Raw genomic sequence first — 25,559 nt, forward strand, 5'->3', positions numbered from 1 at the left:
GCTGCCTGGGGGCCCTCCTGCCTGCCCACCAGATCTTGTGACAAATGCCCTCCGACAGCCGGGGAAGCACAGCTGTCACCGGAAGGCTCGGGGCGTGTGGGCGGGCAGCCAGCGGCCCGCGGCTGCAGGGGCGTCTCTCGGGCTGGTAACCTCATTATCTCTGCTGTCGGAGCAGGAGCCCCAGGGAGCACAGCTGCTCTCAGCAGCACATCGGAGGGGCCGCCTGCCTGGGAAGCCTGCAGAGCAAGGTCTCCCCTGCCAAAGGAGGCTTCACGGGGCCTCAGGCCTGGAGATTCACTTTCACGTCCCTCCAGTAAACCTGCCTCGTTCCAAAACTGTGCCTGGGCCTTGCCAGGGTTCGTATGCACAGATGGTGCCTTTATTCTAGCAGTTCTTTTTTTTTTTTTTTTTTTTCCCTTGGGCCCCAAAGCAAGGTTAGGTGCAAAGCATGAGCAACAAAGAAAGAAACAAAAGCAAGCAAGAAGAGAAAAGAATAGGCAAGAAAAGAGAAAAAGAAAGAACCATAGACTGCCCGAGCTTGTCCAAGGATGTCCCAGGGAAGCCCCAGAGTTATGCCATTTCCCACTCACGTCTGTCATCTGTCATCCAGGAAACTGTTTGCTGCCTTCCCCCAGTCAGGCCCCTTTCTTGGGGTCACCCATGCAGTGGGCAAGACACAGGATTTGGGGGGCTTTCATCTGAGACCTAAGCCTGGCTGAGCCTCTACCTGCTAGGGTTCTCTTTTAGTGGACCCTCCCTGGTGAGGACAGCCCAGCGTCTGTGACAGTGAGGACAGGGGCAGCCGCAGGGGATGCTGAAGTCACATCAAAGAGTGTGACTCCAGCCACAAGCCCTCTCAGCCTGCCCTGGGATCCAGGGATGGGAGGAAGGAGATGACAGAGGGTGTGGGAAGGAGACTGGAGGCAGGGGGGTTGGCGATCGTCTGCTTTGCTCTCCACTGATGTTCGACCTTGAGCCATGTGCCAAATGTTCGTGTCTGCTGCAGAACGTCCTCATCTGTCAAGCAGAGAGCACACCTGCCCTGGGCCAGCCTGGCTGGGGAGAGGGAGCTCGGCGGAGAGAAATGGCTTGTCAGTGGGAGGTTGTGGGGCTGCCGTTATTCTGTACCCCAGTGTGGGCTGTATGTCACTGTCTGCCAGACAGCTTTGAAAGAGGGCCATAGCTCTGGACTGTGGCTCTGGACCGGCCCGGGAGGCCACACATCTGGTAGGTGGGAAGGGCTGGTAGAGGACCTTTATTACAAAATTCGAGCCATTGGCTGACTTGGTGTGGGTCTAGCTTAACTTCTCTCAGCCCTGAGCTGATGCCTGATGGGTTTGGATGGGGACTGAGGCGAGCAAGCACCAAGATTTACAGAAATGTCATTCCCCCCAAGGAGCAGAATGCGACGGGCTGAGGCCTGACTCCTCGTGTCTGCGGTGGGGGCTTGCATGGGTACATGTGGGTGCAAAGAGAGGCAGAAGGAGAGAGGGAGGTGATGTGTGTAAAGACCATCTGGCTGGGCACAGGCCCAGTCCGACAATGCCAGGCCCTTCCCCCGTCCTCCCGGATAACTCCCGTTGCCTGCCCAGGGAAGGAACAATAGAATAATCTGGAGATTTCCCTGCCCTTCTTAGATCCTCCTGGGATCTCTGCATCCGATCCCTGAGCAGATGTCCAAGGCGGGCCAGCTCCCCGGCCATGTCCAGAGATACTCAGAGCCATTGCCCAGACCCTAGGCCCAGGACCCCAGGCCCTGGGCTGGCACCCTCTGTGCAGGAGCTGAACAAGGAAGGCTGCACACGCAGGGCATTTTCTGGCACAGCCGAGCTCAATGCTGTGAAAGCCCTTCTAATCCATGTTATTTTCTTCTAATCCCTCCCCTGCCTGCTCTGGCCCGTGTGTCACCCTGCAGGACCTTTGGTCCCAAGCCGGAGTCTGTGCTGAGCCCCAGGCATGAGGAAGCCAAGCACCTGCTGCAGCGAGCCCGCATGAAGGCCCGGACTCGGCCCCTCCGTGCCAGCCATGAGATCGCGCCCGTCGTTGCCCAGGGTGGACGGTGAGTGGGGCCCCGGCCAGGCTGGCTGAGGAGGGCTGTGGCAGGGAGGAGAGGTAGGATCTGGCCGAAAGGCCGCCGCTCACTCCTCCCTCTGTCTGTGTGCATGGTTCCCATGTCAGGGACTTGATCTGAATCATTTAGTCTCTCAACGCACCTTGACCGGGTGTCAAGTGTCAAACATCAAGTCGTCAAATGTGAGTGACATAATCCAAGCTCCCTGGGGGGACAAATGTCATGGTCTCCAGGGAGAAAGACAGGCGCACGGATTAGTACAAGTCTGCGTTGTGGCGTAGGAGAAGCGAGACAGGTGTGCAGGGCAGGAAACCCGTACCTCCACCTGGGAAGGACAGCAGAGGCTCGAGAGGCTGGGGCTGCAAAGTCGGGACTTGACGGAGGTGTAGACCTTCACTGGACACATGCTGGGGGCTGGGGTGAGCATCGCAGGGCAGAGACCCTGAGTAGAAGTACCACGCTCATGGGGGATGGAGGGAGTGGCTCGAAGGCCAGAGAGCTCAGTGGAAGCGCGTTGTGGAAGTCAAGTTGAACAGTGTGGAAGAAATCTCCAGGATCTGAAGCAGGTAGAGAGCATGACCACACGTGCATCTTAGTAAAGCTGTTCTGGCTCCGATCCAGGGGCCCCAGGGGAGTGAGCGTGCTGCGCTGTGGTCCTGGTGAGATGGGACAGGGAGGAGGCTGTGGAGACAAGGCATTGCCAAGAGCCAGAAGCAGGCAGGTTTACTGAGGCAGCAGAGAAGGGAGACGGGTTGAGACTCTGGAACCAGACCAGTGGGTTCATACTGGCTGTATGCCATTAGGGAAGCCTCCGTGCCTCAGTTTTGTCATCTGCACAGTGGGAATTGTCACAACGCTCATCTTACGGGGTTGTTGTGAGGGTTACATGAAGTCCCATGTGTCAGGTGTGTAGAACTGAGCCCGGCGCACAGTGGACACTGTGTGAGTTAGCTACCCGTAGCCCTTGAGTTAACTGGACGTGGGAAGTGTGAGGCGGGCAAGCATCCCAGGTGAAGTCCAGGGTCTGACTGGGTATCTGGAGGTTTGGTGGTGCCTCAGCCTGGGGGTGAAGTCTAGGCGCAGGGTCGGGCTTTGGTGGGGGCTGCCCGTGGACCTCGCTCTGGACTTGCTTATCGGGCAGTTAGATACGGGATCCGTAGAGGAGGAGAGAGGTCAGAATGGCCAAATTGGGCATTACCCTGCTTTCACGATGTTAGGGTCATGGGTGGGGGTGAGCCGACTGGACATGAACAAGTTCAAGGACATTCAGACCAGCACTTCACCTAGGTGACCACTCCTTGGGTGACTTTGATCCCGTCATCGCGCCGTTTCGTGTGCTGTGCCCCTCCAGGAACCATTTACACATGGAGTTCACACACCCGAGCCGGTGCACCTGGGTGGGCCTGACTCGGAGCTGCCAGCCCGTGCCACACTGGGCCAGCCCCAAAGCAGGACGTCTGCGCTGTTGACAAAGCCTGTGCTTTGGTCACCATGATGGGCACACTGGCTGTGCTGGTTTCCATCACGTGGTACTAGCGGGAGCGGGGATTCTCAGTGGAACTGAACCATATGCTCTTTGATGGGGAGCGCTAAGCCCGCTCATGGAAGGTCATGGCACCGCTGAGATGACTCCAGCATGTGCAGAAGGCTGAGGCCTGCCTCCGGGTTCAGTGTCACTGTGACACCTAGGAGGGGCTCCAGAGATCCTAACCCGGCAAGCAAGCTACCCTTTTATTTCTGCGTCTGCGCCTTGTCTCACTCTGCTTGGAGGACACTAGCTGGGAATGGGCATGGCTTCTTGGGAGCATCCAAACTACTCTCCTCTGCACGTATGTGGCACCCAGAGCCATAAAGTTTCACAGAGCCCTCCGTTCCACTTTCTATAGATCCTTGGGCTAGGTTTTGTAGCCACAAAACAGTCAAGAGGATGATCTGCAAAACAGACGTGACTGTATGGTGGTCCTGTTGGACACCTTCTGTTCCCCAGATCCCCCAAGCAGCTCATAACAATCCCAGTCACTGACCTTAAAGTACGTTTCCTTTCATCAGGCTGTCCTCTGGCCATCGAAATGCTATGGAAATGCAAGGTGACCCACTTTAACAGCTGCTGTGTCCAGAAAAGAATTACTTCGACTTGGCAGCCCTGGTGAATCCTCAGAGGGGGTAGCTGAAAAATCAACGCCAGATGGCTTGCTGCAGATGCTTCTAAAGGTTATGCTTGTCAGATCACCCTGGAGAGCCATGCTGAGTTCACATGGAGATGCCACACGGGCCCCAGGCCTGAGTCAGATGCACGAGCACCCCCGTGCCCTCCCCCGCCCTTGGCCCAGAGGCATCCCTCCTTCCAAAGAGCAGTTCAGTGAAAGATGGATGAGAGAGTGGGGGAAGTCTCCAGAAGGCCTTCTCTGTCCTAGGTCTGGCTGGAGGTGGCTGGGGCAGGCCCGAACAGACAGGCTTTTCCAGCAGGTGAAGAGGTGGCAGTAGCTGCCTTATCTGGAAGCAAATCAGTGTAGAAACCCAGTAGCTCCTGGAAACACAGGCTTTTGCCATTTGGGGCACAGGCACACTGAGGTTGCTATTTCTAATACCAGGAGGGCAGAACATGCCAGAAAGATGCAGGGCCCGGGAGGAGGATGCACCATGAGAGCTCTTGTCCTGTGTCAGGTCATGGCTCCGTTAAGACTCTAGAACATGTGTGGGTTGCATGGATCGTGTGGTTGGAAACGCACTGTTATAGGAAGTGGGCCTCCAGAAAGGGCTTCTGCTCACCTCTTGTTCCGGGGGGGTGGGGACAGGATGTGGATTCTCTGGCCAGAGCCTTCCCTTCCTGGGCAAGAGGGCTCTAGAGAGCTGACCCAGAAACCCCCACATGGACGGCAACCCCTTAGATCCTGAGCAGTGGAAGAAACACAGGTGCAGGTGGGGTCCTCAGGGGCCAGAGCTCGGGGCTCCAGGGGCTTCACAGGTACCAACAGAGAACCGTCCCCAGCTCAGGGATCCCAGGGACCTCCCTGGCCATGCGGAGACAGGCAGGGAGACCCTGAACCACCAAGGGGGCGATCTAGCGAAGAACTTCACATCTCAGCCGCGAACCCCTCTCTGAATGCAGACCCACATTACGACTTTTGGGGGTCCCGAGGCACTCTGGCCTTGTCTGCCTTCCTCCATAATAAAAGTTAAAAGTTACAGTTTATGACCATGCTGGTTTAAAGGTATCACATATTAGAATGTTTTCTTAGACTTTAAAGTCTGTTTTCTTCTGATTTGAAAAGAAATTGAAACATTTTCATGGGTCCCTGGAAGTATCGTGGCCTGTAGGTGTTGCGACTTCTGTGCGCTGTGGGTAGATAGGGCCCGGCTGAGTGTGAGCTCCAGACAACAGGAGGACTGACAGCTCTGCAGAATTCCTCCAAGCAGAGCTTTTAAGCACAGGTTCCACTCAGGCCTCAAAGCAGGCAGACCCACTTGCTTGACAGTAGTTTAAAAAAAAAAATTTCCTCCTGGAGCAGTGCTCATTGAGAGAAGATACTGGAGTCAGGATTAGCAGTCGGTGTGCAGGCCCCCAGGACCCATTGCATCCCAGGGCAGGGAAATATTTAGCCAACACCTATTCCTGGCCTCCAGGGAGGCCTCTGTGCTTGCCCTGTGGCACTTGAAGCTGCATGATTTAGGAAGTGTTCGCGCCCCCCCTCCACCCTTAGTGTGGCAGGCAGGACCCTGGCTGTCACTTTCCTCTGCCCGCTCAGCATTCCTGGTTAGGTAACCAGCAGGCCTGTGGGACCGGAGGCCTGGGCTCCAAGGTTTGAGCTGGTAGTCTGCCTGACAAGGCCCGGGTGAGGAAGGGCCCTAAGCTCCCAGCCGTAGCTGGCTCCCGTGGAGCTTTGCAGAGACTCAGTCTTGAGCAATGTCTCTCTGACCTCACAGCCCACCCCCTGATTCCCAAGGGTGGTAGCCTTTATACACCATATTGGACCCCCTCAGCCATCCAGACCATTCCAACCCATCAGGACTGGGAGGTCAGCCAGTGGCTTTGCTGTCAAGACACAGAGATAGGGGTGGATAGGGATGGCCAGTGACACCCCCAGGGCACCAGTCACATTCACCTGAGCCACACAGGCAATGCCATTTATTCAGACAGAAAGGACAGCTGGGACGGACAGCCTGCCCAGTCCAGTGGATGCTGTGTCTGCGTCTGGGCCGCTCTCCCCACTGGCTGGCATGCTTTAACAGTAACCGTGAAGCATGTATGGTTTCTTCCCGCTGCTATCTGAACTCCTTTCCTTTTAATTGTGTATCAGAGTTGTCCTTCTGTTGGGTAGCCGTAAGCTTGGTGAAGGAGAAACTCACATTAAGGCAGCCTTTTCGAAAGCATTGGCATCCTTCTTCCAGAGTCACTGGAGCATCCAGTTAGGGGAAGAATTAGTAAATCCACTAATCGCCCACAGACATTTCATTATAATAAGTTGCTGGCATCTCCAGGCAGCTTGAGCCAATTGTGCTCTGTACACAATGCTACTGGAGAAGAGTCTACTTCTCTGTTGGGGGAGGTGGGGGGTAGGGGGGCCAGAGGAAGGTAACATTAGGGAAGGCTTCGGAGACACTTTGAGGACTAAAAACAGTAACATAACACATGGACTATACCAGTATAGATAATTGCGTATGTGGGCACATTTCTAAGCAATTGGAAAGAAGTAGCAGGTCTCCAAAATGCAGGCTCCTGTCTCCAGGCAGGACTAGACCACCAGCTCAGTCAGGGTCTAGTTCTATTTTTGTGGCCCTGTCTGGGGGAGAAAACATACCCACAGCTTGCCTTTGCAGCCACTCAGGTGCCCGTCAGCCTGGGAGCTGGTCCTGTGTGGCCTCTCCTTTCTAGGAATGAGGCCGGACCACGTGGCCACGGAAGAGCCTTCCAGCACTAACATCCTGGGAGTCTGTGATGACAAATGAGTGGGGCAGGTGGTGCAGGTGTTCAGAGGAGGAGATACGATCACGGTGCATTAGGTTTCTTCAGAGGAAGAACCAACAGGGGTGTGTGTGTGTGTGTGTGTGTGTGTGTGTGTGTGAGCGAGAGAGAGAGAGTGTGTGTGTGTGTGTGTGTGTGTGAGAGAGAGAGAGAGAGAGAGTGTGTGTGTGTGTATGGAGAGAGACAGGGACTGAGATTTATTTTAAGAAATTGACTCATGTGATCATAGAGGCATGATAAGTCCAAAATCTGCAGGGCAGGCTGGCAGGCTTCAAACTCAGGGCAGAGTAGCAACTCCAATCTAGAGGCATTTAGTCTATTGGCAGAATTCCTTCTTGCTCCAGGAAGATCCGTATCTATGCTGTTCAGGCCTCCAGTGGGTTGGATGAGGTCAGCCACATTGTGGATGGTAATCAGCCTTATTCAAAGTCCACCCACCTAAATTTTTAAAAAATTTTATTTAATTTATTTATTTGACAGACAGAGATCACAAGCAGGCAGAGAGGCAGGCAGAGAGAGAGGAGGAAGCAGGCTCCCCGCTGAGCAGAGAGCCCGTTGCGGGGCTCAATCCCAGGACCCTGGGATCATGACCTGAGCTGAAGGCAGAGGGTCAACCCACCGAGCCACCCAGGTGCCCCCGCCCACCTAAATTTAACCTTACCCAAAAAATGTCTCCACAGGGGGCGCCTGGGTGGCTCAGTGGGTTAAAGCCTCTGCCTTCGGCTCGGGTCATGGTCCCAGGGTCCTGGGATCGAGCCCCGCGTCGGGCTCTCTGCTTAGTGGGGAGCCTGCTTCCTCCTCTCTCTCTCTCTGCCTGCCTCTCTGCCTCCTTGTGATCTCTGTCTGTCAAATGAATAAATAAAATCTTTAAAAAAAATGTCTCCACAAAAACATCCATAATACTGTTTCACCAAGTAGCTGGGCACCATGGTACCCATCAAGTAGATGCATGAAAGTAACCATCACACATGGGATGTCGATACAGCAGGTAACATGTAACAGATAGGATTCTGATGCAGGCAGGTTAAGAAAAAAGACCGCCCCCTCCAAAAAAAATACCCAGGAAATGGGACAAGCGGGCTGCATGAGGGGGATAAGGTAGGAAGCCTGGGGGTCCTTTAGAGTGGTTGGTGGGGGGTAGAGCTGGGGAGGAAAACATTGTGGAAGGTGGAGGCACGGTGTTTTTACCACAAAGACTGGGAGCTGAATCTTATACCCCCTTGGGGGACAGTGTGACAAGGCTGCGCTCCAGAAGGACCAGCAGACAGGAGGCAAGGAGTCTGGGTAAAAGGCAGGAGTCCAGTGTGAGTGATAGAGAAGTGATAAATGAGAAAGATGGTGTGAATGTCAAACACTGAGCAGTGCATTGACAGGGACGCCACTGCAGGGGAAAGGAAGGGAACATTTAGTCCTTCCTTTGGCAGCCTTTGATAGGAAATGCCTGGAAACTCCCCCGGCTCCGGGGGGCCCTGGTGTGAGATTTATGTAGTGTTTTCTTGAGCGGAGCAGGACTTGACCACCAGCACAGTGTCTCCTGGAGCAAAGGCTGGTGACAGGATGACTATTCCTAGCACAGTCCTTGTCCTCACAGCTTTTCAGAGTGTGGGGAAGGGGCTGAGGAGGGCAGGTAGGTGGGTGCTGGAACAGACAAGATGCAGGGCCCAAGGAGAAACATTGGTAGCATTCTGTCTAAATTTTGTCTGAGCAAGATGGTTAGAAACCCTGAGTGGGCACCTGTGGGAGCAAGAATGCTTAGAAACCCTGACTTCAGGTCACCACATGCTCTGTAGAGACTTACAATTTCCTTTCCCATTAAACCTTTATCGCAAATACAGCACTGGGAGAGTTCATCCCTACCCGATGCCCACGAATGCCAGGCTCGCCTCCTAAGTGTGCATGCACACACGCATGTGCACACACGTGCACACACGCACGCACACAGACACGCACACCCCACTACGAGGATTTTGCTGCCATCCTTCTGTACATCCCCTGTTCCTATATAACGTTTCATCTTGAATCAGGCTGCGCCACGCTACAGAGGGAAAAGCCAAAAGTAGGGAAGCGCATATCGATTTTCTGCAGTGCTGGGTCTCAGAATCGGGATGGGCTCGGAAGCCACTCGGAACCTACGTGGGGTAACTTTGCAATTGCGGTTATCACGGAGCTGTCCCCCGGGGTACCTTCCTCCGGGTCTCCTGCCTGTGACCTGGCTCCCCCTGTCTCCCCACCAGAGACGGCCGGAGAAGCCCCGCCCCGGACGCGAGGATGCCCTTTGCCTGCAGAGACACGCCGCAGAACGGAAACACGAGCGACTCCTCCAGCGGGGAGTCCAGCAGCGGGCAGTGGCCGAAGCGGGGCGCCTCCCCGTCCCGCGTGCGCTTCGAGGACGAGTCGGCCCGAGACGCCGAGTCCCGCTACCTGGAGCGGCTGCGGCAGCGCCCGGCGCGGGGCGGCGCGGGGCAGACGGCGGCGCAGGGCCCGCTGCGCTCCAAGCCCGAGCTCGCCCACTACGTCCGCGGGGCCTCCGCGCGCACCGACGCCGGCGAGGGCGCGCTCTGCCGGCTCGTGGGGCGGCTGGAGCAGAGGGGCTTCCCCGCGCCGCCGCCCGCGCGGGGCAGCGACAGGAAGTGCCAGGCCTGCGGCAGCTGCCTCGACGACCGGCGCCCCGGCGCGGACCCCAGGGACCTCCGGGAGCGCGAGGGGACGAGTGGGGGGCCGGGGGTGCGGTCGGAGCCCCTCAGCGCTCGGGGCCCGAGCCCCCCCTCCAGGCCCCTCCCTGCCAAGCCGGGGGGCCACACCGAGTGGATCCGGGAAACGCACATCGGAGACGCGGTGCGCCCCGAGGAGGCGGACTCCGCGCTGGACAGCACGGACACCTCCGACAGCTGCAGGACCGACAGCGAGGAGGCTGGGACCTCGCAGCCCAGCAGGGCTCGGGGCCCGGCCCGCGGCAACAGCCCCGGTCCGCGGGGCTCCAGGCCCCGAGGAGGCCCCAGGTGGTTCCGGAAGGCCGGATTGGAGCTGCCGGGGAGCCCTCAGGCCCCTCACTACCTGCCGGGGGTTGAGCACATGGAGGGCGTCGCGGAGGTGAAAGAGGGCAGGGGACACCTGCCCGAGGGGACTCAGTTTCCCAGAGAAGATGCTTTCACCAAGCCTCCTACCCTGGAATCCATAAAAGCTTCCCTGGGCTCCCAGCGGCCGCCTGGACCAGGGCCGGGAAACCACTGGGTCCACGCTGTGGATTCCCGGGCTCTGAGCAGGACAGCCTGTCCCCTGGCCTCTTCCACGAAGCTGGGGTCCTCCGTGCCAGGCAGACAAACCCAGGATGGAGGAAGCCATGAGTCTCTCCAGACTGTGTCTGCTTCCTCCCTGCAACAGAGTCACGCAGAGCCCTCTGCCCTGCACCAGGCCCAGAAGCCGACTTCCTTCTCCGCCGATGGCTGGGTGCCAACCCCTCCATCTTCAAGGAAAACCACTTCACCTGTGTCTCACAGGAAGGCAACCCTGGCTAGACCCCACAGGCAGGGAGAGCCTGTGGACCCGCCTCTGCCTCCTCCGAGAAGTGGAGTTCCCAGGACCTGTGAGCTCTCCCCTGCCCAGACCCAGCCCTGCGGCCCTCCAGTCAGGCATCCTCTGCTGGCCCTGTCCACCAACAACTGCAACAACAGCTCGCCTCTGGGGCTGCAGGAGCCCCCCAGAGGGGCTGGCCTCGAGGGCAAGGTAGAGGAGGGCCCCTGCAGCCAGGAGCTGCCCCCAGAGAACGGCAGCAGCCACGGTAAGCAGAGACCCCAGGCCAGGCGCTCTGAGCCCTTCCTTACCTTACATCTGACTCAATGGCACAGCTGTGCACACTCCCAGCGGCCTCTTGGAGCCCTTCAGAGCAGTGGCAGGTGTTTCCAGAACCTGCGGGGTCTGTGGGTTGGGTATAAGACTCGGCAATCAGCCTGGACGCAAATTAGCCACCTCCTGGGTGGGTAGGGGGAGGCAGAAGTCAGGGAGGCAGGGGTGATTCCCTCCGACTGTGGGGGACCCTGAGGTGTGTACAGAAGCAGCAAACTCTGGCTGCTGGAGGCCTGGACTTTAAGGGAGATTTACTACTAACAGAGCAGGAATGGTGGAACAACTCTAGGTTTGCTGTTTGCTTAGAGCAGTCGGTGCCTACAATCACATGGTTGAGGCCCTTTCCTTCAACATCTTCATTTCATTCATTCCCTCATTCATTCGTTCAGCACTGATGGAGCACCTTTTACATGCCAGGCATCGTAGCAGGCACTGTGGGGAGTACATAAGTGAATGAATTCAGCAGGAGTCCTGCCCTCCAGACCTTCTGTGGCCAGGCAGACATGCCATCTGGTCACGCAGCGGCCAGCAGGCAGAGCCCTCCCAGACCCGCAGTCCTCCTGGACAGGCTCCTGGGTTTCAGCAGGAAGGGCTAGAAAGGGGTGAAGGGCATCACCACCGCCCTTGGAAGATGTCCTTATATTGTGGACCGATCCTGGGCATCACTGGTCATGGGCTCTGATCCCTGGTGCTGTGATCTGAGGGGAGCAACTCGGCCATTTCACTCTTAGGCAGAGATAACAGGTCTGCCCCCCACAGCCTTGCCTTCGCCTGTCCAGAACTGTGACAGCCCTGGAGTTGGGGTGGCTTGGGAGGGATCCAGGGCTTGGAAACACAGTGAAAGAGGGCAGAGAGCTGGTAGACTGGGCTGACATTACTGAAGATATGACGGCCAAGAGCCCTCCTCGCCACCCCCTCTGCTGCACACGGGGACACAGACATTTTCCCTCTCCTTCCCCTGCTGACAGGAGCCTGTAGAAGGCAGGCACTCCCCTGAGCTGCCTGCTGCCCACCCTCTTCTAAGATCTGGTTTCTTCTGTGGGGTGGGCTCTAGGCCGGCTGCTGGCTGCCCCCAGCCACTTCCTGAGAGGCTCCTGTCCTACAGCCGCTGGCCTTTCTGGGCAGCCTGGCCTTCTCCGGCTCGGACTCCTCCTCTCATTAGCCAGGAGGTCCTGGCTAGGCCACTCCAGCCCTCCATGCTCCAGGCTCTTCCTCTGTAACCTGGGGTCCTAGGAGAGCCTGTCTCCTGGAAACCCATGACATCATCTCTGTAGAAGGTTTAATTCATTGCCGAGCACCTCAGACATGCTCCAGAAAGGTGCCTATCATTACAGCTGTTAGACCTCACAACCAACAAGACTGTGGTTTGCGTCCCAGGAATGCAGAAGTTCCCCATTCCCGACCATGTCTCTTGTTATAGGAAGGGCATGACTTCTCACCAGCAGCCCCCTCATCGTACAGACATTTATTAATCACTGGCTGTGTACCAGTTGCGGTGCTGCGGGTGGGGAACTATAGCAGTAAACAGCCCCTCATTCCCGTCCTGCTGTGTGGGGGGCTCTCCACTGCCTCTGTTTCTCTCCTGGGGCTCCCGCCTTTCTTATTGGGCATGTCCCCTCCCCTGACCGTGACCTTCGGGGACGGCTCAGCGACACGGGAGGGCTGTGGTCGTTGCAGGAGGAGTGCAGGGCTTTCCCGATCCCGCAGCTGCTGGCACGGTCAGCTCCGTGAGCATCACCCTCTCCCTGGCCTCGGAGGAGCCAGAGTCCAGCCAGGAGCTAGAAGGAGGTCTGCAGAGGCCAGAGATGAGTCCTGGAGGGCAGGTGTTATCCCGGTGAGTGACGGGAGCAAGGGCCATGACTGTGGGAGGTGGGGGGCTGGGTGGAGAAAGAGACCCCCTTCCGTGGCGTGACTGGCCTCACTACTCCAAAATCCGTAGAGGGTTCCTAGACTTCTTCCGGGCATGGCACCGTAAGACTCCTTTCCCTGCCACTCTGAGTGTGTTGCACGCGCTTGCTCTTTCTCAAGCTCCTGGTACTGTGCTCGGCACACTTGAGCAGACAGTCCCGACCCTCGGGGTGCTCCCCAGGCAGGGTGGCCTGAGAGCACTCGTTTCTGACTCAGGGCTTGGAAACAAGCCTGGCATTCACCTTTCCATTCATTCTCTCCTTCCACGCGGAGGGGCTGAGTCCTCGCCCCAAGTCCTCGAAGTCTTGGTGAGCCAGTGCTGTGGCCACGACGTTCTTTCCTGCACTACACCACATTCCTGGTGACCGAGAGCCAGGTCCCCATCTCTGGCCCCCTGTTCTCTCCAGAACCCCAGCCCCATATATCCGCTTTCCCCTGACTTCTACACTAGGGTGTCTGAGAGGCCCCTGACCGAACCCCTTCCCCAGACCTTCTTCCGGCAAACACACCATCCACGCGGTGCTCATTCCCATTCACCTCCTCCCCGCCTCTCTGACCCCCTGGCATGCCCTTCCAGCTGCTTTCTCCCGGTCTGAACTGCATGACTTCTTTCTGACAGCTCCAGCAGCCCCAGTGGCTCTTGCCTTCACGGTCGCCCCTACATTCCTTCTCGGCAGAGCAGCCATTAAATAATGTCATTTTTCCTGCTGAAAACCCCCAGTGGTTTTTTTCTCCCACTTGGAATAGAATCCAAGCCCCTTACCTTGGCTTCCGTGCTTGGTGGAATCCAGCCCACCTGCCTGCCTTGCGGGCTCCAGCCCGGTACTAGTGGCCTACATGGGGCCTCTTCCTGCCCGGGAGCTGTGGCCTCCCTCTGCCCCGGGTTCTCCCCTGCGGCCTTGGCAGGACGGCTCCTCCTTACCGTACAGCTCCCAGCACGAAGCCATCTTCTCAGAAAGAGCTGGCCATCCTCTCTCTCGGCTTGGCATGTCTTGATACTTGCTATGGGTTTTTCTCCTTCATTTACTAGTCTGAGAGTAAGGACTTTGTCTGTGCTGTGTCACATACCCCTGTTGTTTCTAGAAAGCACAGAGGCTCTGAAGAAATGCTGAATGAATGAATGGAATGAATGGGTGGGTGAGCCCGTAGTTGGGGGTGAGGGGCAGGGTCTTGCCTGAGCTCTTGTCGGGAAAAGCTGCCCAAGCAGAGCATCCTGAGGATGTCCTCCCAGCCTTTCTGTAGCCACCTGTCACGTCGTCCACAAGGCTGGCCGTCCTGGGGCCCGCAGGACCCGGAGGGACGGTCCGCCCTCCCCCCAGCCGCCTGCCGCCCGCTTCACGTCCACCCTTGCATTGCAGAGCACCCCCGGGGGTGAGCGCAGGACCTGGGCCGCGCTCCGCTGCCCCTTCTGACGGCAGCAAGAAAAGCAGCACCAGCCTGGCCTCCACCCTGGGGCTGAGAAAGCTCTTCCAGGCCCTCGGCCACGGTGCCAGGCCCAAGCTGGGCAAGGCCCGCAGCCACAGTGTGGAGCAGCTGCAGCCCCCCGCGCTGGGCCCGGCGCCCCACACCAGCACCCCCAGAGTGAAGAAAGCCCCGTCGTTACAGTCCCTGCATCTGGTGAGTCTGAAGGGCCCAGCCAAGGGCTGAGTGGCACCAGTGCCACTGGAATGGAAGGTGACATGATGGGAAGGGCTGAGGATGCCCCCCGAAGAGCCCGGGTGGAAAAACGGAAGCTACTGGCCTCCGCACACTTGATCCACGAGACCCGGCTCCCCGCCGGGGTAGGCAGCACCCCATGGTTCTGTTCTTCCACGCAGCTACCCCAGATGGGTTCATCCTAAGCTTCTCTTCCTCCCTTTGTCTCTCCCTCAACTCTGACACCTCTGCCAAGTCCTCGAGTCTATTGCCTGATCATTCTGGAACCTTCTTCATGACCACAGTGACTCTGTTAGTCTGCCCAGCTCACTTCACACCCAGACTAGCGCGAGAGCCTCCCGACTGACATCCCTGTGGTGTCTTTCTCCACCTGGTTTCCACAGTGGTCCTTCTGATACGCAGATCTGGTTATCTACCCCCTTGCCAAACATCTGCCATTGGACCCTTATCACCCACAGGGTAAAGTTCAGATCACCTGACATGGCCAGAGGGCTTCTGTGATCTGCCTTCATCTCTCCTCACTCTCCTTCTAATGCCCTCTCTGTTATCCTTGACCTTGCTGTTCTGTCATTAGGCCACACACTGTCTGACTTTGAACCTTCACCTGAAATGTTTCTCGCACCTTCTCTCCCTGCTAATGTCTGTTCATCTGGCAACTTTTCAGAAATTGCCTCCTCCATGAAGCCGCTTCCAATCCTTTCTTGGGCTGAGCTGGGCGGGGGGTGGGGGTGGGGGGGCTCTGCTCTATGTTCCCATCCTATCCTGTGCTTCCCTCTTTCAGGGAACTTGCCATGTAGTATTTTAATGGATTTTTGTCTGCCTCCCCTCACTGGAGTGTAAATTCTTTGAGGAAACACCCCTTGATCTTTATATTCCCGATACAGGTTCCCCTTGTGTCCAAAATTAGAGAGTTCCTACGAAAACATCCATAAGCCAAAATGGTATAAATTGAAGAAGCAGTCACCGTTAATTAATATGGAAAAATTTTTGAACACTCTCAGACCCCCAAAATAACCTCTCTCTGGCTTTTCTGAAACCCCAGGACACCTCTGGCTAGCGGATGCCCACATAAACCAAGCTGGAGCCCAGACACTCACGGATGCAGTGGTGTGGCGGCTTGATATGAAAACGCTGACAATTGCTGTATCTTCTTATTGGATTGTCACCTTAATGATTATATAGTGTCCTTTGTCTCTTGTTCAGTCTTTGTTTTAAAGTATATTTTGTCCAATATAAGTATGGTTACCCCGGCTTTCTTTTCATATCTTTCTACATGACAAGTGTTTCTCCATCCCCTCGCTTTCAACCTGCATGTGTCCTTAGGTCTGAAATGAATCTCCTGTAGGCAGTGGGTGTTGCCCTTTTCTCCATCCCACCAGCTTGTGTCTTTTGATTGGAGCATTTAGTCCATTTATAGTCAAAGTAATTATTGATACACATGTACTTATTGCCATCATGTTACTTGTTTTAGGGTTGTTTTTGTAGTTCTTTTCTGTTCCTTTCCTCTCTTGCTCTTTTCTCTCACAGTTCGTTGTCTTTCTTTAGTGATATACTTGGATTCCTTTCTCTTTGTTTTTTTGCGTATCTATGACTGGCTCTTGATTTGTGGCTAGTGTTGGGTTTATAAATTACATCTTCTGCATATAACAGACTACATTAAGTTGATGGTCACTTCAGTTCAAATCCATTCTTTACTTCTCTCCTCCCCACTCCACATTTTAAGTATATGGTGTCCTACTTTACATTTTTTTTTTTTTTTTTTTACTTTGTGAATCCTTGGACTTATTTTTATAGATGTACTTGACTTTACTGCCTTTGGGCTTCCTAATTTTCTTACTCATACTTATGGTCTTTCCTTTCCATTCAAAAAGTTCCCTTCAATATTTCTTGTATGGCTGGCTTAGTGGTCATGAATTCCTTTAACTTTTGGCTCAGAAGCTCTTTATCTCTCCTATTCTGAATGACAGCCTCGCTGGATAGAGTACTCTTGGCTGCAGGTTTTCTTCCTTTGGATGTATCATGCCTCTCCCTTCTGGCCTATAAAGTTTTTGCTGAAAAATCAGCTGATGGCCTTATGGGGTTTCCCCTGTATGTAACTGTTCTCTTTTGCTGCTTTTAAAATTCTCTTTGTCACTAGTTTTTACCTTTTTAGTTACTATATATCTTAGTGTGGACTTCCTTGGGTTGATTTTGTTCAGGGCTCTTTATGCCTCCTGGCTCTGGATCTCTGTTTCCTTCCCCAGATTCAGTAAGTTTTCTGCCCCCTTTTCTCTCTCTTTTCCTTCTGGGATCCCTATAACAAGAATGTTTTTATGCTTGATGATGTCACTGAGTTCCCTAAGTCATTTTCATTTCTTCTTATTATTTTTCTTTCTGCTTTGCAGCTTGATTGCTGTCCAATACTCTATCTCTAGGTCACTGATCCATTTTTCTGCTTCCTCTAGTCTACTAGTTATTCCATCTAGTATATTATTTTTCATTTTAGTTTTTGAGTTCTTTATCTCTGATTAGTTCTTTTTCATGCTTTGGTAAGGGTCTCACTGAGGCTCTCCACTCTTTTCTCAAGTCCAGTGAATATCTTTATGACCATTATTTATATTATTATTATTATTATTATTATTATTACAGAGAGGGAGAGAAAGGGGGCAGGAGGGACAGAGGGAGAGAGAGAGGGAGAGAGAGAATCCAAAGTAGGCTCCATGCCCAAAGTGGAGCCTGACATGGGGCTTGATTTCACAACCTGGAGATCATGACCTGAGCTGAAATCAAGAGTCTGATGCTTAACCAACTGATCCACCCAGGTGCCCCTGACCATTACTTTAAATTCTCTGTCAGGCATATTGCTTATCCCTGTTTCATTTAGCTCTCTTGCTCTGATTTTGTCCTGTTCTTTCATTTGGGACATATTCCTCTGTCTTCTCATTTTGTCTAACTCTGTGTCTGTTTCTATGTGTTAGGGAAATCAGCTATGTCTCCTCTTGAAAATAGTGACCTTATGAGCAAGAGCTCCTGTCATGCCCTGCAGGGCAGTGTGCTCTGTTCATCAGAACCTGGTGCTTGAGTGGTGTCCCCTATGTGTGTTGTATGTGCTTTGCTGTTGTGCCTTCAGTCTAGTCATCTGCAGTGGCTCTCTTTGCCTTTTACGGGCAATGTTTGTTCCCTGTGGTGTTAATGGGCCACTGTTGGGCTGGCTTAGACTTGACTCACACCAGGAGTTTGCCAGAGATGCAGTAGTATTGAACTACAGGATGTTTTCTCTACGTTGCTCCCCAAGAAGTTTTTGTTGGTAGGCAGGGCCTGCAGTCAGACTGGATGTCTGCCCCCAGTCCCCTGCTGGGGCCACAGTCTCAGACCGATGTTTATGGTCATCATCCCCTCTCTTCAGGGCAGGAATCACTGTTGGGGCTTCTTTGCACACTCAGGCTTGTAGCACCACTTTGAATGGGCTCTGGCCAAGGGCATATTGGAGGGGCCACATGCACAAGAGAATGAGGGTATGGGCCATGCTGTTAGCAAGTTAGGTGATAAGTGTTGGTGCTGTGCTTGTTTCCCTAGCTATCCATGTGTCTAGGCTGAGGGGCAGGGGAGGGAAATGGTGCCTACCAGCTCCTTTGTTCCTAGAAAAGTCTCACAAAGATCCCTGCCCTTCCAGCACAGGCTCTATTAGTAAAGAAATCTCCCTCCCATATATCCCAGTTGTTTTTCATACTGCTGCTTCTCTCTGCTCTATCTCCATGGGGCCCTTTGTTGTGCTATCTCTTTAAGTGCAGGGATTCAGTTTCCTATCATCTTGCCAGGTCTCCCAGAGCCAAGGCCACTGAATTTTAAAGTTCCGGTGTTAAGCCCCATTGATTTTAAGAACTCCTGAAATGAAGCCTCTCTGGTTTTCTTTGTCTTTTTTTAAAATTTATTTTCTTTTCTTTTTTTGTTTAAAAGACTTTATTTATTTGTCAGAGAGAGAGTGAGAGAGCACACAAAGCAAGGGGACTGGCAGGCAGAGGGAGAAGCAGACTCCCAGCCAAGCCAGGAGCCTGATGCAGGACTAGATCCCAGGACCCTGGGATTATAACCTGAGCCAGAGGCAGAGGCTTAACTGACTGAGCCGCCCAGGCGTCCCAGGCCTCTCTGGTTTTCAAAGCCAGGTGTTATGAGGGTTCATCTTCCATGTCAGGTTGCTCATGCCTGGTATGCCTGGCGCGAGGGTTTGGTCCTCTCCTCTCTCTGCACCCAGTGTCTCTCCCTCCCTCCAATGGTCTGTCAGGTCCAGTTAGCTCCCAGTCTCTGCTCCTCCTACCCTCTTCAATGTGGACTCTTCTCTACGTTCAGGTGCAGAGAGTCTGTTCTGCCAGTCTTTGGGTTGTTTTATGGGTTACTTACACTGATATGCATGTTATCTCATTGTATCCATGGGACGAGGATTGTTGTACTCAGCCATCTTTCCTAGAAATCCTCAGATAAAAAATTTTTAATGTAAACAATCATAAAAGCGATACTAAAGAATCACAAAGTGATTATTAACAAAGTGTTAATATTTTAACTCTAAAGCCATGTTTATTATTCTTCAATTAATTTGCTTTCACTCTTATTTCTTAATGAGAAAATTAGATTTTCTTTATAAATGAAATTATTAGTATCCTAGCGCTAAGTTTTTTGCCCAAAATAAAAATTGAAACTTCAGATCACCTGTATAGACCCATCTACTTGAGTAAATTATGGTGATTCCAGACGGGCACTTTGAAGTAGTGACAAAAGCTTGTATCCCCACTTTCATAAAAAACCCTCGACTGAGTTCACGGTTGGGGTCAGGTCTTTGCCAAACCCTGGCCCCGTGGCTTTTCTTACCTGCAATATTGGGCTCTTACCACCAGGTGTCGCCATCCCACCAACATCGGAAAGCTGCCTCCTTTCAGAACCTCCATTCTCTGCTGAGTGGCAAGGGAGACCGGTCCAGCCTCTACGTGGTAGGGGAGCCAGGGGACTACAGTGCAGCTGGCCGGTAAGAGTGGGCAAGTGGCATGGGGGGCAAATCCAGAGCGTGGTCAGTAGAGGGGTAAGCTTAACTTGGTCCTTCATCAGGTGCCATGGGAGTCTTGGAGCCCACACCTCAGAGCCTTGCCCTGTGCACCTGAGCTCTGAAAAGGTGTGGAGTTGGTGGAATGGGGGGAGTTGGAAGGTTTGATTCCTCCATCCCTCTGCTGTCTGATGACATGCTAAAATTAGAATGTTCAGAGAGCTTCCTGAGCCCAGCTGAAGATCTGATTAGAGATCCAGAGAGAGGGTTCCCAAAGAGGCACCTGACTTGTGTCCCTGTCTAGAGGACTCCCACCCCCCTGACAGGACCCTCTGGGGTAGCTGCTCTTCCCTGCAGCTCCATGGCAGCACCTCAAGTGGCCTGTTCCCTCCTGGAAGTGTTCTATAACATTATAGCTTTTCTTAGATTCTCAGAGAGGTCTATGCACCCACAAAGATCTAAAATTGTGTGGAGGGGGTGGGCAGGGGGGAAGTAGGGGGCCTGTGGTTCAGAGCGGGCTTTGCAGAGCCTCAGAGAGAAGAGGTGTCTGTCATCTTTAAGGTGGGGAGTGATTGGGCCCCAGGGCCCAGCCCTCTCTGCGCTCACTGTATCTCTGGTCCCCTGGCAGAGCAGCCAAGGCCTCACCCCGGCGTGCCCTCAGTGTGGAGGACGTGAGCACCCCCAGCCAGGCGCGCACGGTGGGCCGTGTGGTGGAGGTGTTCCCAGATGGCACAACCCAGCTGCAGCTACAACGCTCCCCAGAGGGCTCTTTTGGCTTCTGCGTGGCCTCCGGAGATGGGCGCCGCGACACAGGTATGGCCCCTCCCCTCCTCTGGGCTCCATATCCCTGGGGCCTTAGCAAACCACTTTTGGCTGTGGGCATTTCCAGAATGTGGCTGAGACGTGGAGCTCCAGACTCAGACAGCCTCATAGCCAAAGAGCTGGAATTCTCCCTTCAGGGGTTCTTCGGGAAGAGTCAGGTGCAGGGCTGCTGGGGTGGGTAGGGAGGGCGAGGCGGACTCCGCTGCCCTTGTGCTGTCCGCTGACATCCTGAAACCGGAACCTTGAAGGCGTTTTGCTGGAGCGCCCAAGGGAGACGGTGCTTGCTGGGTCTCAGGAGCCCTTTGATGTGGCTGATGTGTGTAATGGCTCCCTTCCTCCTGCGGCTGAGTGTGTCGGGGCATGTGGAGCACGCCCGCCTGGCTGGGCGTCTGAGCCCCTCCCGCAGCCCTGGCCCCAGAGGGCGACGTTCTCAGGGATCCTGCCCTGGCCGGGCTCTGCTGAGTGACCGCCTTGGTCAGAGTCGTGTCACCTGGAAAAAAAAAAAATCTGCCTCTGCTGCCAGGTTTGCCAGACGCAGCGAGCTCTTACCTCTGTTCCATCCTTCATTGTTTCAACACGTTTGCACTGAGCTCCAGCCAGGTGTTCTAGATACAGGGTAGGGCAGGAACGGAACAGAAAAAGACCCGGTCCTCAGGAGCCCACGTTCCAGGGAGGGAGGCAGCTGTACCTACAAAAAAGTATACACGTCTATATATTCTCCAAATGAGGTGCCAGTTAGCAGAGAGTTTGAAGACACAAATCCAGGCAAAGCCGGGTAAGGGCTGGAGTGTGGGAGGATGGGTGTGCGGGTGGGGCAGCCTGTCCCAGCGGAGGATGCTGGAGCAAGTTGTGTGCGGAGGAAGAGCCCTCCAGGCCGAGGCTGGAGGGATCTGCACAGAGCAGCAAAGCAGCAAGGGGGATAGAGTCTGAGCCCGGGAGGTCGTTGCCCCCCCCCCCCCCCACTGAGCTGGAAGGCTACGGGACTTGGAGCCCCACCATCGTGCTCTGATTTGCGCTTGGAACTGTGTCGCTGCCCAGCGGCCGGACCTCAAACAGACGCTAGCGAGCCGAAGGTGGACCAGAGAGACCCTTTGTAAAGATACTTTGGTGGAAAGACTTGACAGTGGTGGCTGGGGCTGAGGAGGCGGTGGGGATGTGGGAAGGGCTAGACTTGAAGGTGGTGTGACTCAGTTTGCTGATGGATCTTACCTGAGCATGAAAGGAAGAGGATGAGCTACCCCCACGCTGGACCTCAGCACGGTTACGGTGTCTGTCCTCACAGGCAGATGGTGTTTGTGAAGCTGGGCTGGTCTTCCCAAAGTGCTAGCAGGTTGTTAGCCACTCCACCTCCCCTTTCCTCAGGTGAGAGGCGGCAGGCCTTCCAGAGGGGCAGAGAGGTAGGTGACGTGGCACGGTTTGTACTCCAGAACCTCTGCTCTGCTGTGTGGCCCCAGCAGGTTACTTACCCTCTTTGAGCCTCAGTTCTCCCGTCTCTAAGCTGAAGATATGCTCAGACCTGCCTGGAAGAGTCAGGAGCTTCCCATGAGGTCCATGGGACAGTGCCTGGCACTTTTCATCCCTTCTCTCTTCACAAAGGGCATTTGTATTTGGGAAGCAGAACTCTGCCAGGGACTTCCATGATCTGCCCTGTCTCTCCGTGTGAGGTCACACACACCCAGGCAGTATGCTCCACCCTTCAGCCTCCCCCGGAGTCTTGCTGGGCCACGTTGCAGACGGTCACGGAGTTGATGTCTGCTGGGCAGGGGTCTCTAGTGACCAGGGCTCCTTGGGCTCTGCCTTGGTCCACCCCCAGGGCACCCCTCACCTGGGTTGGTACGAGCTCTTCCCTGTCCTCCCAGGGGGTGCCCTGCTCCTGCTGCTGCTGTTGGCCATTGGACACCTCACAGAGACCCCCAGGCATGCGGGACGTGACTGGTGCTGGTGCCTGTGGGCCACAGACTATCCTCTGACTGCCAGGGGTCGCTTCTGCTGTGCCTCAGGGGGGCCATGAGCTGGGGCCGGTCCGCATTCCTCGCCAAAACATCAAGGTGCTGGGGTGAACTTGCTGGCTGTCCCACCAGAGAGCACATGAGAACAGCAGGCTTGGCCTCCCACTTCTGAGTGCCACAGAGAGATCAGACGTGCCTAACAGAGGCCCTTTCCAGCAAACAATAAATACCTACGACAGCCATCTCTCCGTCCTATTTTTGTCATGACGTTCTATGGTGAAGCCTACCCCAGAGTCTCCCCAGAATGAGTGGCACGACATCAGAGTCTGGTCCAGCCCTGGCTACATGCTTTTGGGGTTTCTCATGGCTCCCCACATGCACCTCCTGCTTACAGCGGCTGCTTCTGTAGGCCCCCCTCTCCCCTCCTTACCTTCCTTCTCTCCCTGCCACCAACATGCAGACGGGACGAGTAAGCGGTTAGAGCCCCCGGACGGAAGGGGTCAGAGAGAGGCCAGGGGTTGAGAGAAAGGCCTTGAACCCCTGAGATGGTCGGCGTCCCTCATCAGGAGGGAGGCAGCCTGGAGGCCAAGGCTCGGCTTGGCTGAGAAGCCCCTGTGCTGAGAGAGAGTTCCACAAGTCAGACCCGGGCCGGGCTGTGTCAGAGGCTGCTTTGGCTGGCCTCCAGCGACTGACCTTCAGGTGCCTTGAGGGAGAGTTCAGTGCTTCCAGACCCCCTTTCAGAGGGTGGCTCTGCAAGGCTTGCTGGAAGCTGGGCCGAACAAAGCTCGTGTGGGGCAGGTGGCGGGGGTGGGGGGGGAGTAGAGGCAGGACATCCCACTATGGTTCAAGTGTGTTAAATGCCCTCAGGCCGGAGACCGAGCTACCAGAGGAGAGGCCCCTGCAGGCCCTTTCTAAGGAAGCGGATTCTAGGACGCAGAAGTAGAGTGGAGTGTGCGGCCTGGGCTGGGGAGCTGCGAGGTCGTCTCAGGCAGCGCTGAGTGATGCCCCTGAACTCTGCACAGCCCGGCCTTGTGCTCTCAGATCACCCGTGTTCGCTCAGTGTGTGAGGGGGTGTGGGCTGGTGCCCAGCTTTCCCCGTAAGACTCTTCACTCTCTTAACTGAAGGGGAGTCTGGAAGGTTTTCAGAGGAAGTTGAGATGAGAGGGGTCCCTCAGCAGGACTGGCTTGCACTGTGCACCCAGGAGAGTCCCAGGGAGCTCAGGCTCGCCAGCCTCAAGGCCCCACAGAGCCTGCTCCTCTGATGTGGGCTCCCCGAGTCAGACGAAGGGAAAGGGGAAGAAGTGGGCTCTGCCTAGACTCACTCTGCACCCAAGAGACCTGGGGACTGTCACACAGGCCAGGCAGGGCCTTCCTAGGGGGCAGTGTGGGGGACAAGATGTGTGTGAATAAGGGACAAATGAGCCAGCATGTTTTTTTTAAATAGGGGGTGGAATTTCTATGTTTCCTGGGCTTTTGCCCAGATGCTTCCAAATCCCAGAGAGGAATCACTCTGAGGAAAACTGAGGCCAAGGCTGGTCCTAACAGGAATATGAAGCAAACCAGGTTTGGGGTTGACCTCAGCCATGTTCCTTACTCCAGTGATACCTTCCCATGGCCCCACCTACCTGAAAGCAGCAACTGGATGGTGTTTGTGAACCCCAACCAGTGGCAGGCGTGAAGTTGGTCTTTTTCTTAACTTTTAAACATCAGTTTCCTTCCTAGTCTACAATCAAAGCTCACCTCAGGAAAATGTAAGATTACCTCATTCACACTGGGGTATACACAAATAATAACAGCTTAAAGCATTATTTGCTGAAAGTGTTCTTTCATTAAAGCCTTATTTGTGCAGCTTTTTAAAAGAGAAAAATGAAATGTTACCCTCAGGTATCATTTCACACTGTATCTATGTAGAAAGCCAGTTGTGGTTGTGAGGTAGACTAATGAGGGTGTGTACGTGTGTGTGTGTGTGTGCATGCGTGCGTGCGCGTGTGCACTCATGGAGCAGTGTGCTGTATGAGCACCTGCACCCGCCCCCCAACCCCCGCCTGGGACAGCGCCCACCTGGTCAGGGTCCCACAGAGCTGCCTCTTTGGATTTCATGTGCTCAGTTGTTCTGTTTTCCTTTGCAGGGTTCTACGTGCAGGAGATGGCTGATGCGAGCATGGCCAAGCTGTACTCGGGGCTGCTGGGGGTAGGGGATGAGATCCTTGAGGTGAATGGGGCCAAGGTTGCAGGGCTGGGCTTGGCTCACGTTAAGGAGCTCCTGGCCCACGCAGAGAGCTTGTCAGTCCGTGTGCTGAGGCAGAGACCTTTCCCTCGGTGACCCAGGGCTGCTCTTGCCCTCACTGTCGCCCCTTCGGCTGCCCTGACCTGCCCCGGGAAGGATGGCTGGAAATGCACTGCATGAAGCTGCTTCGTGGACAGGAAACAGGTCACGGTGGCGTGCAGCCCCTTGGCTGTGGCGGGGCTCCTGGGATGGAGCACCTTCAGGGGAGGGCGGGATGGTGTGTTCTGTTTAAGGATGTTAATTGATGCTGAACTGGGGACAGAAAACATGGCTCTCCTTCCATGCCGGGAGTGGCGTCAGTGTCCTTCTGTACCTTTGTTGGCAGGAGGAGGAAAGAGATTCAGGGGTACTTGGGTGAGCCCCCAATTGTCTCCTCACTCCCAAGTCTCATCCCACTCCCGAGCAGGGGCTCTCCCAGCCTCCACACTGCAGAACCAAAGAAAGTGCTTGGCCCTATTGGCCGTGAACTTGCCTTTAAAGTCTCAAGTTCTCCATGTCCCATTTGACACTTTGCTCTTTTTCCAGAAATGGGTGAAGTGTCCTTATGTAACAGCCTTACAGCCATTGGCCATATATTCCAAACCCAAAATTGGAACATGTGGTCTGGCATGAGAGCTTATATGGTAGCCAGAATATTAAGAATCTCTGGGAAATTTTTGTGATATATAAAGTTAAGGGGGAAAAAATGAACCAGAGACCAAGGTCAGGGAAAGGCAGCTGTGGCCAGTAGGTCTGGCCAGCCGCTCCCCACAGCCCCCTGCCCTCTGCCTTTGCCCAGGGCGGGCGCTGGCGAGCAGGGCCTGCCTGCCTTCTCTGGTGGAGTGTGGACTCCAGCTGCAGCTGGTGCCAGAGTGTCCCCAGCACATGCTCTCTGCCCAGATTCCCTGGTGGCCTCTGTGGGTGGGCCGGCAGGGAGTGCAAGGACAATGTACCGGCAGGGGGATGGGCTCTCCACCTGGGTGCTTCCCAGCTCTCAGCCCAAAGGGTTGGGACTCTCTGGGAGTAGATGGCTGTGTGTCAGTCTTAAATTATTAAAAAGCAAAGCTGAA

The 25,559-nt window shown here is 54.9% G+C and overlaps 1 protein-coding gene across 10 annotated transcripts in view; it reads left to right on the top strand.

The window, feature by feature from the left end:
* Window positions 1–25,559, top strand: part of KIAA1614 (KIAA1614 ortholog) — a 49,314-nt gene extending 23,755 nt beyond the window's left edge. For 7 of the 10 annotated variants that reach the window (XM_047705178.1, XM_047705173.1, XM_047705176.1 and 4 more), the window contains exons 4-10: window positions 1,916–2,059; window positions 9,269–10,812; window positions 12,555–12,711; window positions 14,144–14,402; window positions 19,310–19,437; window positions 20,081–20,265; window positions 24,353–25,559. In XM_047705178.1, the coding sequence (XP_047561134.1) occupies window positions 1,916–2,059; window positions 9,269–10,812; window positions 12,555–12,711; window positions 14,144–14,402; window positions 19,310–19,437; window positions 20,081–20,265; window positions 24,353–24,546 (2,611 nt within the window). In that variant the 3' untranslated portion in view covers window positions 24,547–25,559. The other 3 variants (XM_047705175.1, XM_047705181.1, XR_007123099.1) reach the window with 3 other exon arrangements.

Source organism: Lutra lutra, chromosome 15 (genome assembly GCF_902655055.1).
Source record: "Lutra lutra chromosome 15, mLutLut1.2, whole genome shotgun sequence".
In the NCBI taxonomy this organism is placed as follows: domain Eukaryota; kingdom Metazoa; phylum Chordata; class Mammalia; order Carnivora; family Mustelidae; genus Lutra; species Lutra lutra.